We start from the raw sequence: 20243 nt of genomic DNA on the forward strand, positions 1-20243 counted from the left end.
GTATTAAAAAAAAAAAGGCGACAACCCTCATTTGTTACTATCACCATTAATCTCGTCAGAAAAGTCTTTAAATGTGGAGAAGTTGCTCAGCTCACAATGGTGGATATGTCTCCCCAAATTCCAATTTTTCTTAGAAAGCTTGAATTTTATTATTGGCAATAACATCCTGTCAAATGCACTGAGCCCTTGTTAACATTATCTTCCTTTCCAAAGTCTGGATAATGATAATTTCCATCATTTATTGAGTTCTTGCTCTATGCTGAACATCTTATTAAGCAATTTACATATGTTTTATTATTGTATTCATTTCCACTACATTCCTGAAAGGTATCATCCCTCCTGTTTTACAGAGGAGGAAACTGAAGTCTAGAGAGGTAGGTACTTGCCCAAGGTCACACAGCTACCGGTACTCTTCTATACTATCAGAGCTCCAGAAAATAATTTTCCAGGTAGGATAGGTCTAACTGAAATAGTCCAACCCCTTGGACCCAAGAATTAACTCCTGCTTGTCAGACCATGTAGCCATTGGTTTAGATAGGAAAATATGGGGCCCCTCTCAAGAGGTAGCTATCAAGGCTTAGCTCAAATGTTACCTCCTTGGAGAAAACTTATACCTTCCCTGGGATATAATAAAAAGTCCCTTATCACTAATTGATTGGTAGTTAAAAAGTGCTAGGCACCATATTCCATGAGCTAGATACATTAGTTTCCTCCTGGCAACATGCTTGCAAAGTAGATTGTATTATTCCTCTGTGTTAATTTCCTGTTGCTGCTGTAACAAGTGGCCACAAATTTACTAGTTTACAAATTATTTTGCAGTTCTGTAGGTCAGAAGATTCACTGGGCTGAAGACAAATTGTAGGCAAGGCTGTCTTCTTTCTGGAGGCTTTAGGAGAAAATCTGTGTCTTTTCTAGCTTCTAGAACTGCATGCCTCCATCTTCAAAGCCAGTAACCTAACATCTTGAAATCTCTCTTACTCTGTCTTCCCTCCTCACTTAGTTGTTAACTTCTCTGATTGTCTGACTCTCTGGCTTCCTCCTTCTTTCTTTTTTTAAGGATCTTTGTGTTTACATGGGTCCCACCCATTTAATCCAGAATAATCTCTTTATCTCAAAGTCTTCAATTTAACCCCATCTGCAAAGTCCTTTTAGCAATGTAAAGTCACATCTGTACAGGTTCTGGAGATAGGGAAGTGGACATTTTGGGGATGGGATGACTCTGCTTACCACACCTCCTTTTACAAAAAATTCACAGAAAGTTTAAGAAAGTTTACCTGCTGAAACTCACGCAGCCCAGAGAGTGCGGGTGTTGGAATTTTACTTTAGGCTTTCTTTGGTGGTGGTGGTGGTGGTGGGGTGCTGTGCTAGGACTTTATTCCAGAGTTCGGGCTCCCTAGCTGTGGGACAAAGGCCCATATGGGATCTTAGTTTCCCAACCAGGGATTGAACCTGTGTCCCTGCATTGGAAGGTGGCTTCTTAACCACTGGACCACCAGGGAAGTCCCTTTCAGGTCTTTCTTGACTGTGCTTTCCTCCCCTGGCTCTCATTGCAAGCATAGTAGTGAAGGTAGTGAAGTCGCTCAGTCGTGTCCGACTCTTTGCGACCCCATGGACTGTAGCCTACCAGGCTCCTCAGTCCATGGAACTTTCCAGGCAAGAGTACTGGAGTGGGTTGCCATTTCCTTCTCCAGGGGATCTTCCCAACCCAGGGACTGAACCCAGGTCTCCCGCACTGCAAAGAGTTGGACACAACTGAGCCACTGAACTGAACTGACTCCCCCACTGCAGGCAGACGCTTTACTGTCTGAGCCACCAGGGAAGGGCCTGCTAAGGACTGCAGGGCCTACAATGACGTGTTAGTCGCTCAGTCATGTCTGACTCTGCAATCCCATGGACTGTAGCCCGCCAGGCTCCTTTGTCCATGGAGTTCTCCAGGCAAGAATACTGGAGTGAGTTGCCATTTCCTACTCCAGGGGATCTTCCCAACCCAGGGGTCAAACCTGGGTCTCTTGCATTGCAGGCAGATGCTTTACCATCTGAGCCACCAGGGAAGCCCAGGGCCCCACAATGCTTGCTCATATTTCCCTTTTCACATGTATCTCCTTGTATTGAAATCAAGTGGTGCCACCATTAAAACAAACAAACAAACAAACAAAACATGCTGTTAAAAACCAGTGTTAAAAACACTGTAAGTCATCAATGGGTTTTCATATCCCTCCCTGTCTTTATATATAGGTAGATTTTTTTCATGTGGTTTTAATCACAGATTGGATACAGTATTGTTTCCCTAGCTTTTTAAAGGTTTTTTTTTTTTTTTTTTTTTTTGCCAGTGTGTTCACACTCATTTAATTTGCTCTTCACATAAACCTTGTGAGTTAAGAAATTTAATTAACCTCATTCACGGGTGACGAACCCAAAGACTCAGCTGGAGGGGCCGAAGCAGGTGGTACCCTGCATGGTCAGGTGGGGCTCACTGTTCCTGGAACTAATGACCCGAAAACTGGTCTGTCTGCACACATGCAAGTAGGTGTGTGATAGGTAACACTGGATGCTTACCATTTGCCAGGCCCCAATCCTAAACGCTTTACGGGTGCGTTTTTATTTTTTAAAAATATTCTCCGATGCCTAGTTAAAGGCGTGGCACAGTGCAGGCGCTCAGTGTGTTTGTGGAATGAATGAAAAGTGAACAAATATGAATGGGTGGATGCGACCTCCATAAACGCGACTGCTCTGAGATCTTCAGTTCGCACTTCGGAGACCCCGGCCCAAGGGTTCGGCGGAGCGGGCCGACCTCAGGCCGCAGCTCCCGGCCCGGACTTCCCGAGTCCCGCCAAGCACCGCCCAGGTGGCCTCCAGGGTGGTGAGAAGCTCGGGCCGACCAGGCGCTCCGGCGTTATCACCTCAGTCCCCCGCGCTTTCCCTCGGGGCCCGGGAGCTCGGGTCTGCAGCGGGCGGGGCCGTATCCGCCTAGGGGCGCGGACTCAGGGTCCACCCCTGGCCGGCTCCCGCCGCGCACGCCCACCTGTCGGCCGCGCATGCGCAGCGCACGCCCGGCGCGCCCGGCCTCCCCACGCCCCGCGGAGCGCTGCCAGTGCGCAGGCGCGGCGGCCGATGCGAGTGTGTATGTGCGGGCGAGAAGATGGCGGCGGCGGGGGAAGCAGCGTGAGGAGCCGGACGAGCGCCGAGGCTCATTGAAACGGGCCACCATGGCCCTCCGCAGCCCGCAGGTAGCCGCCAGCCGGCGCCCTCGGCAGGAAGAGATCCCGGGCCCCGGGCGGGCGGGCGCCGGGGTGGACGGGCGGGCGGGCGCACCCCGGCCCTGAGCGAGCGTGTGGGAGTGGGGGAGGGCGCCGGGACACGCTGCCCGGGACTAGGCCCCGAGCCTCCCGCTGCCTCCGCGCCTCGGCCGCCCTCAGCCCAGCCCGGCCCGGCCCGCGCCCGAGCCCGCCGGGCCCCGCCTCGTGGGGGCGGCAGAGAGGGGGCGCCCGGGCCGGCCTGGAGAGGGTATGGGGCGGGGGGCGCGAAGGGGTTAACCTCAGGGCTGGACCGCGGGGCCAGCCGGCGGTAAGGATGGGGCCCTGGCTGTCCCGGGAGGCGGCCGAGGGGCTTCGGGAGGCCTGGGAGCGGCAGAGCCTTCCACGCCCTCCGGTTGCCTCTCTGCCCGCAGCGAACCAAGATTTGGGGGTGCACCGTTTTCCCCGTGGCACTAAAGGTTGCTTTCGCAGTTTGATTGACCCCGTTTGGGGGGCGGGGTGGGGTGGGGTGGGGGTGAGTGAGATTGCTGGTTTTCCGGCTTTTAGATTCGAGTGACTGAGGAGTAGCTTAAGGTTACTGTTGCAAAGGGGACTCGGAATAACTCGCCAGGACCGTACTTTTATTAATACCTGCCTTTGAGTGACATCCTTTGCTTGAATCCGTCTCAGCCGGTCTGACACTATACTAACGCACACTGTCAGAGCGGTCTCTCAGGCTTAGGGGACACTTAAGATAATCCCGCAGTGGAAAGAAAGAGGAACGGGCACGCTTTTAGGGAGATAGTTTAGAGTTGAACTCAGTCCTCCCCACTCTCCCAAATACAGTTGCTCTGTTTGAAAATCAGCATGTGGTCTTATTTGTCGGGCTTGCTGTGTAGACCACTGATTTGTCGACTTCCAATCCCTAGAAGTTGTGGCACTTTTTTGTATCAACTCTGTGTGCTGTAGTATTAACTTTGTATCAAATATAGGGAAATGGAACAAAGTAGCTATTGGAAAACTGGCGACCGGTAAATCATAACCCTCACTGTAAGCAGTTGGTTTTTGTTGCCCTTTTGGGAATGGAGTAGGTTTTAATAACTTGTAATTAACGCGTGTTGCGGAATTTAAGACGCGATAATTTAAAAAAATGACATCTTACAGGAAGCTGCAATTTTGTTAAATTTTTGGCGCTTCAGTTTGCTCTACAACTTTCCGCCTTTAACTTTTTGTTCACTAGTACGTCTGCTTTTGAAAGTAACTCAGTAAAGTTATATGCACAAAAAAAAGGGCTTAGTGGTTGAATAAGTTTTACAAGTGTGTAATTCAAAGATTTCTTTCCTTAAGAGATTTAGTATTTGCCTTTTTCTCAACTTAAATTTTAAGATGATTAGCTACAAAATAGGTACAAGGTTCATTGTGAAGGAATGGGTCATAGTCGTAGCGATTTTGAAATGAAAGAAGCATGTTTAGGCATAATTCACTTCATTATCGTAAGCACCAGTCGCAGGGCAAAATTGAACTGTTAATGAGCAGTGATAATATGTAAACGTGATTGTAATTTCGTTTGCTTTCCTTGTCCTAGTGTTTGTTTTATACAGCATAACTGCCTGCATGTTGTACATCTTTTGAAAATTAAGGTGGCAACAGTTAGCTGAACATAAATGTTAGCAACACTTTGGGTTTATTCTTTTAAAGTATGATTGAAATGCTTTTAAGTTCTAGCATAGAGAAGGTAGGAAAGGAAATGGTATGATTTCTCATACTTCAAATAATTTTCTTTTTAGAAGAGTAGTAATGAAAACAGGTAATGAAATCATGTATGTGACAGGATTTAATGGTTGGATCCTGCTTAAGTCAGGCCAAGCATTTTAATAATTTAGTTTTATTCAGTTACCTCCTGTCCTAAGGGTACTGCCTTGGTCATTGCCATTCATTAATTAAAAAAATATTGATCGATCGATCACCCTGTGCTAAAGCACGATGATGCATAGTACGTGTTTACTGTGGGGGTTAACAACCACAGATTAGCAGTAGGGGCTCTATTTTATTTTGTTTTTTTCTTAGGTTTTTTTAAGGGTCCTATTTTAAAATTGGATTCTTAAGGTTACAGTTTAAAACATTTATAGATTATATCTTATTTCCATAGTATTGATTGAACCCTTTCCCCTGGATTGACGTGAAACTGAAAAACTTGGAAACATTTCTAATGTGGATAGCTTTCAACACATTTTAACAAACCCACATAATGAACTTTGACAATTGAGGTGAAAGTACATCTCTAATTAATATTGTTGTCAGGAGGGAACTGATGAAATGCTTTGGGATAATTAATTTGAACTGACCAATGCTGTCTTAAACCAGAAGAAGCGTTTGTGATCATTGCAGTTGTTGTTAGTGAAATCTCCACAGTAACGCTTCTTACACCCTATTTGAATATCGTGTGGCTGCTCCTGTCCTGGTCCCCTGCAGCGGGCTCACCTCAATCTTTTCCTTACCTAGGATAAAATAAAGTGGCCCGTCGTTTTACACTGTGGGATTTCTTGGATCCAACTTAGAGCATATGGTAGAGTGTTACTGAAGCATTGAATATCTTTGTAACTGACAGCTGTGTTAGTAGTTCTCCAAAGAGATGCATTTTTATTGGTGTTTCATAGTGAGCAGCTGAAGTAAATAAAATTATTTGAAGTGTAGGATATTTGGAGATACCAGTGTTCATTTGTAGAGTGACAGCAAAATCTTGAAACAGGTCCTCACACTAGATACGCTGTTTAAAGTTTGAGTTGATCATCTCCTCCGTGGTTCCTGCAGACCAGCAACAGAGGTGAGAGCCCCATCTAGGGCCTCCCCTCACACTCTGGAGCCCATCTTGTGGGGACCAAGTGATGAAGTGATGGCAAGTAATAAGTGGACCCACCTCACTCTAAATTCCTCTCCAGAGCAAAAGTTAGGATGTTTATTTCAGATTTTTTTGAATGTAGAACTAACACGACTTGAATAGTGGGTCACATAGGAAAACTTAAGGAAGAAAAAAAATTCCGAAGCTTAATGATTATTTAATGTCAGGCCTAGTGGCACATTTACTTTCTGCTGTGCTCAGACTATAATATTCAAGTAATTGAGAAAAGTTGTATCATTTCAACCTGAAGTAGTTACATCAAGATTTGTTTGTTTGTGCTTTTACAAATTTCAGACATGCAAGCACTTGCTGTTAAGAGATCTGGCTTTTCAAGTGGCACATTGAAGGTGGTTGCTGAGGACACTTCTTCCTGACAATACACTAAGTATGAAAACCAGTGGGAAGCGCTTGCTTTTGAATTTGTAATTACGCTGTCACAGTTCTCTTTACTGCCACACAGGCAAGAATTGCTGTGGCACAAAACAGATAAATCTGTTTGCAGTGGCATTTCCTGGCCTTGGGCCGTTGGATTACTGTCATTTGTCACTTTAGTGCTACTTCAGCAGTGTAGATGTTCAATTCCAAAGACTTGCATGTGCGTGGACTGCAGTTTTCCTGTTTTTGACGTGATCTCCCAATAGGTCTTTCTGTGATCTTTTCTGTCAGTGCAGGCGGGGAGAAGAACTGAGTGTAGGCAAAATAAAGATAGCCCTTCGGGGAGGTTTATAGTACTATTTGTTTCAAGGATCAGACATTGTAGAATCTGTCGTAAACCTCAAGGTGGAGTCTTCAGAGCGTGGACTTTTCATGAGTGGGCCACTTTCTGACTGTTTGAAAGCTCCTCAGTCATGACCCCATTTTCAGCGGAGGACCTGAGAAACCAATAGCTCCATGTTGCTCCCTGTCTGGAAGGACCCTGTGCTCGGGTTGCCCTCTCCCGGGAGTAGGCTTGGTGAGGTGGAAGTGTGGTTTGGGGTGGGGAGGACACAGCCAGTCTTCCTGGGCATGCCCTCTCTGGCTGCCTTGAGAGCTGAGATGACGAGGTGCCCGGACCATGTGCTAGCCCAGGGCTGCTCCTCTGCTCTCCCCTTTCAGGCCTCTCCCTCCTGGGCTTCATCTGCAGCTTTTTCTGGTTGTCATTCTTCAGGTCAGTTCTCACTTTATTTTTCTGGTTATCAGCTCAAGGACCATCTCAACGTCTCATAAGCCTACACTCTCTGATTTAAGAGTCTCACATGTAGTGCCTTGAAAATAAAAATACCTCCTAGTAGAAAAACTGGTGCCCCACTCTTGTGCCTTTGGTATCCAAGTTTTATACCTAGCTGCCTGCCTTTCTCTCTCTCTCTTTTCTTACGGTGGTACAGTTTTGTTTCCCCACTTGTACTTGTTTTATGGAGAAATGCTGCTTTTTACCTGTGTGTATTACATGCACACAGTTGGCGTATCAGTGCTCTTTTCTAGCAAAGTAGTCTTTAAAATTTCAAAAGATTCAGCGTGATAGCTGCAAACTTATATTGTCATTGGAGCTACTGTGGAAAAAAAATTAAATGTAACTTGAATAATATTAGAGATCTCAAGCATGCTCTGCTGTAAGACACTGAATGTAGGGGAAAAAACCTTGCATTTAAGGCTGAACAAAATATAGGGCTCATGTTACAGACCTGTTATTGTGGACGAGCTGGCCAGGGAGGGAGGGGAGGAGTCCCATGAATAGCCCCCTCACCGCCACATCCTCGCCCCTCTCCTGGAGCTGTAGTTCCACGAGAGCCATCGGATGCACTGGAAGTAGTGGGGATGGTTTTTTGGACCATTTTCTCAATTTACTTTCCTCACTGTTCAGAAAAATAGATGTTTATCATTATTGTGAGTAAAAGTAAAATGTATAATTTGTTTTAAAATATGTTGACTAAAGCTAGATCTCTGTATAAATTGCTGCAAGCCATGGACCTTGTGAACTACAACCAGAACCGCCCAAGAACATTTAATACATGGCTATGTGTGGGGAATTTTGATTTGGCTTCTGGGCTAATGAGTTAGTCTGCATTGTTTAATTATTCTCATATAAAGATAGTATCCTTTTCTCTGGATATAAGTGATGCATTTTAAACTTTATTATACTCATTTAAATTTAGTTAGGGCCAGTCAACTTGTGAATTTATTTGGTATTCTGGTAACCATCAAGAGCATTTCTAGTTTTCCTCTTATGTGCGTCTCCTATTTTAGACAGTTTATAACTCCAGAGGAGTGAAGCAATGCCTCTTGAGAGAATTTCATCATTAAAGTATGTACTCTCTATTTTTTTCTGAAAATATCAGTCTTTTTACTTTTAATAGCACTTGGGAGGATATAAAAGAGAATTTGAAAATGACGTTTAATTCTTGAGTTTTTGGAGATTCCTGCCTGATGTTGTAGAAAACTTATGTCTCTTAGTATTTAAGTGGTAATTCTCCTTGGATGGTTACCAAGATGTGTGTGTTTATTTGAGACCTGGAGAGTAGGCCTTTTGGGTCGATCTGCTGATTGGACAAGGAGGAGCATATTTATTATGAAATGAAACATTACAGCGATCAGCATGTAGAGCGGTTGTGTAGTTTATAAGCTGCATGGTTTGTGAAGTGCTGTGGCTGGCATGATCCTTAAGCAACCCTGTAATGTATTCCTGTTATCACCATTTTACAGATGGGTAAAGCGAGACTCTGGAGGTTGTGATTGAAGTCATGTGGCCGTGAAAGGCACTATCGGGGACTTAAGAGCAGATTTTGGACTTCTAGCCTCTGCCGTTTAGAGTTCTAGCCTCTGCTGTTTCACAGTGCAATTTCCTCATGATAGTTCTCAGAGAAGGTTTATGGAATGACCGAATGAATGAAATAAAGGTTTACATGTTTAAGTAATTATTTAGGGCTGGAAAAGGAAATGGCAGCCCACTCTAGTATTCTTGCTTGGAAAACCCTGTGGACAGAAGAGCCTGGCAACCTACAGTCCACGGGGTCGCAAAGAGTTGGGTACAACTTAGCAACTAAACAGCAACACCCAGTCTGTTACTAATTATTAATTGCTAGATTCTGTGTAGAGTGCATTTTGGTAAAACTTGTTCATTGATTTTATTTTTAAATACAAAGTAAAGACTTGAATTTCTTTTTTTTTTTTTTTTTTTTTAAGACTTGAATTTCTGAAACAGACATGTTTAAAGTAAAAAGTCACTCCCCGCCTCCCTGATCTTGGTCCCATTGGTCTGTCTTGTGTGCCTTTCCTATTCAGACACTGATTTTGTTCCCTTGTCTCATAATGCAGTCTTCTAACCAGATGGTTGGGCTTCCCTTGTGGCTCAGCTGGTAAAGAATCCACCTGCACTGCGGGAGACCTGGGTTTGATCCCTAGGTTGAGAAGGAACAGCTGCCCACTCCAGGATTCTGGCCTGGAGAAGTCCATGGACTGGATATGGGTAGCCCATGGGGTCGCAAAAAGTCGGACCCTGAACGGCACTGAGTGACTTTCGCATGCACACTACCAGATAGTCAGTGAGCTGGACTTTTTGGAGCACCTCTTGCTTCTAAAATTATTGAAGCTGTGTATTCAGGTAGAATAGACTTTTTCTTATTTTTATTGGATTTTGCCAGGGTATGAGCAGATGTTCTGGAGGTTAAAGTGGTTCTCTGTGACCTACTATACTGAGAACTGTGGAAGTGCTGTAGAAATTTGTGACTATTAAAATGCCTGAACAATTTTTTTTTTTTTAAGAAATGGTATTTTGAAGACATTCAACCTCTTAATTATAGCAGTCATGGTGTCCAGTTTCTATATTGTAAAAAAAAAAAGGTCTGATTCAGATTCAAATTCTTATCTGTTGGTCAACTCTGCATTAAAGAAGACCCCTGAGAGGACAAACCTTTGCTTAGTTTGAGAGGTTAGTAGGTTATCAACCTTGGTGACTAGTGAGGAATTGGGTAATGAACCTGGACTTTCTCCTGTCTTATCCAAAAATCAGACTTTCCTCACTTACCCCTTTGTTTGTTTCTTTCTTTCTTTTTGGCCACGCTGCAATCTTTTTTCCCTGATCAGTGAGTAAACCTGTGCCCCATGCAGTGACCTGTGGAGTCCTAACCACTGGACCACCAGGAAATTCTCTAAAACATGAGCATCTTTAATTCATTAGTTATTTGGAGGCATAGTAGGAGATACATTTTGCTTAGTAACATCAAGAAAATAGTAGTAAATTAAAACATGAAGTAATTTTATGTTAAAACTTAAAAGTACATATTGATTTGATTAAAAAGCAAGTTAGACTGTGAAATATTTGAAAAAGATTGAGAAAGACTTTCATAAATATCTGTCAATAAGCTGATTCGTGTTTGGACTCCCCCCTTTGTATTTATTGAAATACTGCAGCGGTAAGAAAAGAAAAGCAAATCATGAAGAACTGTCCCACTGCTCATGTCTGCTTCCTCTCCCCAGAAATCATATTCCACCACTTCCAATAAAATGCAAAGTCAGGTCTTCCAAGAGTAGTATTCTGTGGCTTTGGAATTAATTTGAAGTATATCGGGCACTTTTATTCAGAACTGCATATAAAGAACTTTATATTTTTTGTGATTGCTCAAAGAATTTTGGTGGCCAGGCGTTAGCAGGATAGAGTTGAAAAGAAATCTGTGCTTTGGGAGTTGACAGCGTAGGAGGAGAGGGAGACAGGCCAATTGGTGATCCCCTTTTTAGGGTGATAATTCCTGTAACAGAAGTGTGAACAATATAGTCAGAAACTTTCATTCATTCATTCAGCAAGTAGTCATTGAGTGGCTGCTGTGTACCAGGCACTGAGGACGGAGTGATAAGCAGAGATGGGCATTCTCCCTCTTACTAGAGAGCTTACTGTCAGAGAGAGACACACACACTACTCAGATGGTCGCAGGAATGCAGAGGGCCATTCCACACTGAAGACGCGTCTGAAGGAAGGGCAGGGGAGGCAGGGAACCGGCTCCCAGAAGCAGGGCCTTGGCTGATACCCAGCCTGAGATGGCTCTGTGACTGCAGGGCCTGCGGAGCCCCTGAGAACTCAGAACTGGGTGCCAAGGCGGCGGGGAGGCCGCCAGTCTTACTCCGGGGAGAGCGTGGAAGAGGGTGACGCACTCATGCTGCCTGCCCTGCAGAACCATCCTGCAGGCTCATGGTGGCCACGAGCTTGAGCTTGGGGAGGATGCAGTGGAGGTGGGGGAAGTGGCAGCGCCATGTGGATTGAAAAGGGGCATGTCAGGGGAAGCTGACTCTCCTAGAAAGGCGACATTTGAGCAGAGAAGCTCAGGGATGGGGTTTTGGGGGGAGCACATGCAGAAGACCAGAGTCTGTTTGGGCACCTGTGCTTGGTGGGTGACTACCTGGTGTTTAGGGTGGGATGCTGGGACGGTGTTGGGGGATTGGAGGATGAAGGACTTTGGTAGTCCAGCCTTGGTGATCGTGTCTGTCTGAAAGCACGGGCTCTGTGAGGGTTGCTGACGGAGGTGGTTGTTCTAGGCCTGGTTGGGGTCCTCCCCAGGGTGGCAAAGGTGTCTTCTGGCTCTCCTCTAGATCTCAGAATGTTCGCTCTGCTCATCTCAGCACCTTAAACCCTAAAACTTTGAGGAGGGAAAATGTAGGACATTTGTTTGGGGATATCTGAGGCAGATTAGTGCAAGGCAAATAGCCCTTGAGTGTCCTCAGTGATAATTGGATAGAATCGTTAGGGAAGTCATATGGGGACATCAGTTAGTTCAGTTCAGTCACTCAGTTGTGTCTGACTCTGCGACCCCAAGGACTGCAGCACCCCAGGCTTTCCTGTCCATCACCAACTCCCAGAGCTTGCTCAAACTCATGTGCATCGAGTCAGTGATGCCATCCAGCCATCTCATCCTCTGTCATCCCCTTCTCCTCCTGCCTTCAGTCTTTCCCAGCATCAGAGTCTTTTCCAGTGAGTCCGTTCTTTGCATCAGGTGGCCAAAGTATTGGGGTTTCAGCTTCAGCATCAGCCCTTCCAATGAATTTTTAGGACTGATTTCCTTTAGAATGGACTGGTTGGATCTCCTTGCAGTCCAAGGGACTCTCAAAAGTCTTCTCTGACACCACAGTTCAAAAGCATCAATTCTTCAGCCCTCAGCTTTCTTTATAGTCCAACTCTCCCATCTATACATGACCACTGGAAAAACCAAAGCTTTGACTAGACAGACCTTTGTTGACTAATGTCTCTGCTTTTCAATATGCTATCTAGGTTGGTCATAGCTTTTCTTCCAAGGAGCAGGCGTCTTTTAATTTCATGGCTGCAGTCACCATCTGCAGTGATTTTGGAATCCAAGAAAATAATGTCTCTCACTGTTTCCATTGTTTCTCCATCTGTTTGCCATGGAGTGATGGGACTGGATGCCATGGTCTTAGTTTTTTGAATGTTGAGTTTTAAGCCAACTTTTTCACTCTTTTCTTTCACCTTCATCAAGAGGCTCTTTAGTTTCTCTTCACTTTCTGCCCATATTCTCTTTAATTTTTTTGGGAGGGGGGCAACTTTAGAAACCAGCATTTATTCCTTGATTGTAAAGAAAATATATCACCCATATGTCATGACTCTGAGATGACTTCTGTTAATATTTTTAAATGCTTCCCTTTAAATTTTAGACATTTGAGCTCATTTTACATAATGTGCTGTGCTGTGCTTTGCTTAGTCACTTTTTGTGACCCCATGGACTATACAGTCCATGGAATACTCCAGGTGGCGATTCTTTACCAGCTGAGCCACAAGGGAAGCCCAAGAATGCTGGAGTGGGTAGCCTATCCCTTCTCCAGTGGATCTTCCCGACCCAGGAATCGAACCAGGGTCTCCTGCATTGCAGGAGGATCTTCAGCAGCTGAGCTATCAGGGAGGCCCCATTTTATATAGTAGTATTTCTTAAGTCATGATTCTTGGTCGTGGTCTTCTCAGTTGAACCACCTGGCATCCTGGTGGCCATCCAGACCCCCTGACTAGGGACCCCTGACTAGGCCCCCAGCTGTGTCCCCTCAGCCCCCAGGGCCTCAGCCTGACACACCGGTCAGAGCCTCTGCATGCTTTTGTTTGCCGCCTTTCCCCTTAAGCTGCCGAGCCCTTTGCCTTGAATAGAATTAACTGAGTCATATTTTGGACATCTAAAAACATTTTCAGTTTAGGTTAGGTATGAACAACAACAAAAGACACCAGCTTGTGGCCCTCTGAGAGGTAATGTTAGTAATTTTAGCCCTGAATCGAGTGACTTGTGGAAACAGAACCAACTGAGGAGCCTGACACGTTGCCACTTTGAAGACCTGCCACCCTGGGTCTTGAGCATGAGAGTTCAGTTTTGTTTGAAGTTCAGCAGCTAACTGATTGACAAATTCCTCTCCGCAAACATTTATCCAACTCTTGCTCTATATTGTATTATATTCCCCAAAGCCGTGAGAAACTGCTGGGTGCCATGTGGTGAGATAGGACTCTTGGTGTGGGGGCAGCTCAGGCTTCGCCCCCGCTCCGTTTAACTGTGACTGTCTGCCATCTTTGAGGATTGGGGCATAGCATTAAGCCAGTTGGCCATTGGAAATTCTTGCAGCCTTTTTTTTGTTGTTGTTGTTGCTGGTCATGGATTTGTCAGCTTAGAAGTTCTTGTCTCCAGTTTTTCACAAATTGGTGCTAAAATAACACTCTTGGTTCCATCTTGGTTCTTACTGAATTCTTGGCTTTTCCATGCCACACTACACAGTGTGAGTTAAGTGCCAGGAGCGCAAACTTTCTTTTTCATGTGTGACTGGAGTTCTATTCCATGAGAATGAGATAAGAGATTGCTTTGAAAAAAAAAATCTTGAGCAGTCCCTTTAGTTTTGGCTGGAAGCTTCTCTGGCTGTAACTTGAACTTCACTCACAATGACACTGTAGCAATATCCTAGCCATGACTGGACTTGGACACAGAGTTGCCACAGCTCAGTTTGGAAAAACTTGGCCTCTCACCCCCTGACACATGTTGAACAAATGAGTTTCTTTTCAAGATGGACAGAAAGTAAAATATGTTGCCATTTTGTTTCTTTGCCATTGATTTCTTTTTGGTTGAAAGCATAGATCTGAGTTAGCTTCCTCCCTTCCCTATGAAGAAGGGGAGGACTCCCAAGCTGTCCTGCACGGGAGCCTGGAGGGCTCTGTGGACTTTGGTGCTGGAGATGCCCTGTCCTTCCTCCCAGTCAGTCAGCTCTTCCCAGAGGCCTGCAGGCTGCCGGCTCCGAATGAGCCGAGTGCCCGAGCAGTGGAAGGAAGGCATGGCCCTGCCTGGCGGAGGGCACAGCACACAGATGTTGTCTGGCAGAACCTACTTCCAGTCCTCGGAGTGAAGGTCAGAACCACAGGGTGCAGGAACCACAAGGTACAGATTGGCCCTCCCTAGACTTACAGTAACGAGAGCTGCTGCAAAAGAGGTGGGCTGCTCCTGAGGTTTTCAGATGGATTGCAGGTCTTGCATTAAGAATGCAGATGACCTCTAGGCTTTCTTGAAGGGTTTCGTGACTCTCCTTATTCCTGTTGTATAGTTTCTTGAATCCAGGCGACTCATCTGTATATCAGCTAATCTGTTTTGTTTCATTCTTTGGCCTGTTTCTCAACAGGTTTAGCTGAGATCAGAGGACCGTTACTGATGCAATAAATACCTTCATGGTAGCTTTCCCTACAGTGGTCCAAAGCATTGATCCTTTGTTGACCCAGTCTGAGCAAATGCCGTTATTTCCAAATTCCAAAGCCATAGAGCTGTCTACCTTCCCAGGTGGAGAGCCTGAGTACGTCATTGGTGAGTGTGGAAAGAGAGCTTTTCCATTGGCTTACTGCCTCAGTTATGTTTTGTGTTTCCTACCTTTGTCATCTTAGATACCTCAGCCAGTGTCATCGTTCGTCCACTGGTTATTTTTTGAACTCAGCTATGTGCCAACAAAAATGAGCGCAGATAAGTTGTCTCTGCTACAGCACGCTACCCCCTCTGTCCACGCGCTTGCTCCCTGGCCCCGGGCCACTTGGAGTGGGTGAGTCTTCTCAGGCAGGCCTGCCTCCCTGCCCTCTTTATTTATTTTAGTTTTTCAAAGTGGAAGCTTGATTTTGCATTTTTTCTAGGACCAGACCTTATAGATGGCATTGTTGTTTACTTGCTAAGTTGTGTCTGACTCTTTTGTGACCCCTGGACTGATGGGGTACAAATGGTAATATTTTCAAGTTATTGTCTCTTTTCTGTTGTATATTATTTTTCAGTTGGCAGGATCATAATTGAAACTGAGAGTATGCTCTAAAACACCATACTTAGAAGTAACCTTAAAGTTGTTCATTCACTAAATCATGTTCGACTTTTTTCCAACCCCATGGACTGCAGCACACTGGGCTCCCCCTGTCCTTCACTGTCTCCAGGAGTTGGCTAGAATTCATGTCCACTGAGTCAGTGAAGTTAAATTGTTTTATGTCTGACAATAGCAGATGACGTTCCACCATTTACTTCTTTTATGTTCAGGGAAAAAGACTTTCTGACCTAATTGGAGATTTCCAGCTCTAATGCCTCCATGAGTTAAGCTTCAGCTAATATAGTGAAAGAATGAAATGTTAGCTTCAGTTTTGAATTTCTTTTCTGCCCTTTTTAAAATCGCAGCCTCCTGCACCTCCGCCACCTTCTTGCCTTGCTTTCTCTTCAGAGCACTTAACACCTTCTGATCCCCTTCATCTGATATCCTAGCAGTTATTTGGTTCATTTTCTCTCTAACTTTACTAGAGTGGAAGACTAGTGAGTGGAAGGAGTTCTCCCACTGTTACATTCCCTGAGCCTGGAATGTAATAAGTGCTCAAAAATATATTTATTGATGAATAATTAATGGAAGATATAACACAGTCTATACATTTAGGAAATCCCTGGTTGACTGTGGGAATGAGGCTAATCACCTGTTAAAATCCAGAGTAACTCAGGTTTGTTAGGAAAGTAGTTTGCAAAGAGGAGACTCGAACTGAGTTCTGCAGTGTGAGAAGCCAGCCGGGCTAGCTTTGTTAGCTACTGCTTGTAGCTGCTCAGGAAGGCACCTAAAGTATTCTTACCCTGTGTAGGTAGCAGGCGACTCAGCAGGTGACTAGGCATAGGAAACCATTGGGGCAGGTTCTGAGATGTGCAGTGTGCTGAACTCTGCGGTACACATGGCAGGTGCTGCAGGGGAATTCAGGAGTGAAGGAGGTGGGTAATGAGTGGCCCTGAGAATGAATGGGATTTGGGCACATGGAGAGAAAGGGGGAGGGCATTTGACGTGGGCCGGTGCCTCCAGCTTGGGTGGTAAACGGTCACCCAGCCTGAGAGAGGAGTTGGGAGCCCTGCGGTAGTGTCCGGGATACAAGGCTCAGCTTGCCGTAAGGAGGACCCTGGGATGCTGTGCTGCATCCCCTGTGTCTCAGGCTGACCTATGTTAAAAGTCAGTGGGGGATCCTGTTCATGGCATGTTTGGCTTCTGTAGGTCTGGGCTGGGGTCTGAGCACGGCAGAGACTCCCAGGTCGTGTCTCTGCTGCGGGGCCGGGCCCCACACTCTGAGTAGCAGGGTGGTGTAGGACGTGGGGAGCGTGGGCGCGTCTGCACGCCCTGGCACCGTGGGCCGGAATGTGTGCCTGTGCATTTCTGAGGTGGTGGGCCTCATTTGCCTACATCACCTCCTTACCACCGCCAAAAAGGCTAGGGGATCACTGTCTCACAGAAGTGATGTGCCGGTTAAACAGGGTCCTAGATCCCTGATGCTCCCTGACTGGGCATCAATTAATTGGGATGCTTATTTATTTATTTTTTAAAGGCTGTGTTTTTATTTTAGAAAAAGGTGAAACATGAAAATTTCAAGACCAATCAAAACACGCTTAGATATGGCTTAAATCTAAGCGGTCAGACCTGACTGACTGTCCTTGGAGAAACACCACAAATATACATCCACCATCAATGACCATAACCTCAAATTCCACTTTTTCCATTAGAATAATCAAGGAACACCATTCAGAAATAATATTACATCCTGCATTTTATTCAGTTCCATATGACAAAAATAGGAACCTAGACTAAGACATCCATTTCAATCGGTAGATGTGTCAAGCCACAGATTTCATCATAAAAAATATTGGATCTGGGTAACAACTCTGCACTGGTTCAGGGAGGGCCCGGCCCTGCACAGTGCTGCAATAGAAAAATAGTGTCTCTCCACCGTGCAGAGTGGGATGCTTATTTTAATTCATGCAGTTGCTGCTGTTTTTACCAAATGAAATCTTTTGAGCATTTTGATGTTTTGATGAGATTGTCCCAGGAACTGGGGTATATAAATATAATTCAAGATAATCTTCCAAGTTTCTCATCCAAGAGTTTGGAAAAACAGTGAAGTTTGCTATTGGCATAAGTGCAAAACCTGGTTTTGAGGAAATAGTGGACCTTTTAAGGTTAAGCCAGAACATAACAGTGAATGAATCTAGGGGTTGGCAGCTTGAAATATGGAACTGGAGTATAACTGAGCAGTCCAAGTTGAAAGTGTGAGTTCGGAATTCATCTGCCTAGTTGAAGCTGTGAGAATAGGTGGAAGAATGCTTAGTGGGAGAATGAACATCCAGGTGTCAGCCCAGAGGAGAGAGAATGGTTAAGAGCCAGAACAACTCCTGAAGAAGGTACAGAGTCCCCTCCAGGAAAGATTATGAAAAGTGTGTGTGAGAGAGGTCACATTATTAATCAAGTGCTTGATAGGTTGATGAGCTTAAGGATGTAAAATGATTTAGTTTGAATTGGGTTATTTTTGGAAAACCAGAATGTTGGAGGCAAAAGATTTCATTGAGTCAAAAGAGCAAGTGGGAAATGAGTTCCATTACAAAGCAGTGTCTCTGTGGAAAAGACATTTCTGAAAAGTTGCATTGCAGTGGAATGTTCCTCTCAAATTATTTCTAGTTTAGTTGTGTTACAGTTTTTCTTCTCATCGTTGGGCTTTGACTTGTTAATGACCAATAAACCCTTAAAAGCACTAAAAGAGTTCCCATTTTACAAACATCTGCTCTGGAGAAAGAAAAAAGCATCTTCTCTGGATGTCCATCGAGCAATGGGTGCTCTTAGGCAGTGAACAGTCATCTCCGATCGCTGTGTAGTTTCTTCTGTCTGGTTTAGAGCCCTAACTGAGTATGGGAGTGGTTATGCTGCCCCCACCCCAGCTGTCTGCTTAGCTTCTTCCATTCCTGAATCGTTGGGTCCTGGTAGTGCCCCTGTGTTCAGTGATTCTGAACCCTGACTGCACATCAGATTCATAGGAAGCATTTGAAATGCTAAGTGAAGCCTTGCCTCCCACCATGGAACCCAGAATTGTGGCCTGAGGATGCTCAGTTGGTCCTCAGGTGTTAGTCAGGGCTGAGAAGCACCGCCTGATGCCTTTGTCCTGTGCAGCTGACCCTGTTCCCCTGCTTGGTGACCTCCACCTTTGTAGGAAAAACAGTGTTGTGAGCTGACTGGGGTAAAATTTCGTTTCCAGATTTCTGATCTCCACTTGTTTACCATACAAGAGACTTTCTGAAGTCTTGAGTTTCATTTTTCTAATAAAATACTTTTAATCATAACAGAATTTACATATGTAATTCAAGAATGGAGTTCAATCTATTGTTTTGGTTGGTCAGGTAAACTATACCTCCATGATTAGAATCTCTGGAGGCTGTTTTTCAGCAGGTCATTAGGTGAAGGTTAAATTGAGAAGGTAAACAGTGGACTACTTCCTCAGTAGGCTGGGCTGATCCTTAAGCTCTCAGTACCTGTTCTTGCATTCTTTTATTTTCAGCAGATAGTAGTTTTGCAGCTTTCACTATTTTCACCAGCTCTTCTAACTTCGGTCTTCATTAACAACCAAAGCAATTCATGAAAGGGAACATTGTATATACTTTCTCCTTAAAATTGGAAGGAGAGGGGTGTGAGTACCAGCTAAGACGAGTCCTGTTTCTTAACGCACTTCTCTGTTTTTCAGGGTGTTTGAAGAGACCATTGGCAGTGACCAACAGAGGAAAATAATCTATGTAGTCACACCTCTTTTGTTCCAAAATGTCTTTTAACATGGAGCTCTGATTTAGTGATGCACTTTCCTTTCTGGCAGGTGGCCTTCAGTAGTCAAGCTTTCGTTGGTTTGGTTCCAGCATATTTCGTTAAGTGAAAAATCCTGTAGAACAGATGGATTTACAAGTTTCTGCTCATGTAGCATTTTGTTTAATGCAGCCCTAGTTTTGATTCAGCGTTGTTGGCACTAATTGTCTCTGTGTAGTGTGGGGTTTGGGTATGTCAGGGGATCTAGGCAGTTGTAAAGGCCAAGCCAGGCATGAACAGAGGTTGGAGGCTTAGAGAGGCTGGTTACAGTGGTCACAGGCAGCGGAATACAGATGCACCCACTATAGTTTAGGTCGTGTTGTCTACCACTAATTTGGGTCTTTGAGCTAAGGAACATGAAATCTTAAAGAGCCCTCGTGTGTGAGTATTTATAGAGTGCTTAAGAATTCTGCCTGTGTGAACAGAAAATCCGTATCGTGGTCCTTGATCTTCAAGAGCTGTTTTTATAATACAGCTGCCTCATCTATTTATTGATAGATGTGTGTCTAGTTAAAAACATCAACCATATTGAGGTATAATTTAATACAATAAATGTGCCAATTTTAAGCTAGCGCTTTGAATTTTGACAAATGTATATACGGGGGTAACTGCCCCCACAGTCAGGATAGAGAACATTTTCATTGCCTGTAAGTTTCCCTCATGACCCTTCACCACGAATCCTCATCCCTCTCCCAGACAATGACTGATCTGCTTTTTCTGTCACTGTTATAGGCTAAGTTCCCATTTGCTAGAATTTTCGTTATGTGGAATTTTATGGAGTGCTCTGTGTGTTGCCTCCTCTCACTTGGCATAGCGTTTTTGGCATTTGCCTAGGTGGTATAGGATTCCTTCCTTTTCAGTGCTGGGTAATAGTCCATTGTAGGGATGGGCCACAGGCGATCTCTTCACCTCTTGATGGGCACTTGTTGTTCCAGCATTTGGCTGTTATGAATGAAGCCGTTGACCACATTCACGTGGAGGTCTTTGTATGAACATACATTTTCATTTCTCATGGA

The 20243-nt window shown here is 44.8% G+C and overlaps 1 protein-coding gene across 1 annotated transcript in view; it reads left to right on the forward strand.

Annotated features, from left to right (window-relative positions):
* Positions 1-3076: 3076 nt before the first annotated feature.
* Positions 3077-20243, forward strand: part of USP10 (ubiquitin specific peptidase 10) — a 63607-nt gene continuing 46440 nt past the window's right edge. Inside the window, exon 1 of the mRNA XM_069552589.1 lies at positions 3077-3227. Coding sequence (XP_069408690.1) covers positions 3207-3227 — 21 coding nt within the window. The 5' untranslated portion in view covers positions 3077-3206. The remainder of the gene's footprint in view (positions 3228-20243) is intronic.

This window comes from Ovis canadensis, chromosome 14 (assembly GCF_042477335.2).
Source record: "Ovis canadensis isolate MfBH-ARS-UI-01 breed Bighorn chromosome 14, ARS-UI_OviCan_v2, whole genome shotgun sequence".
Taxonomy (NCBI): domain Eukaryota; kingdom Metazoa; phylum Chordata; class Mammalia; order Artiodactyla; family Bovidae; genus Ovis; species Ovis canadensis.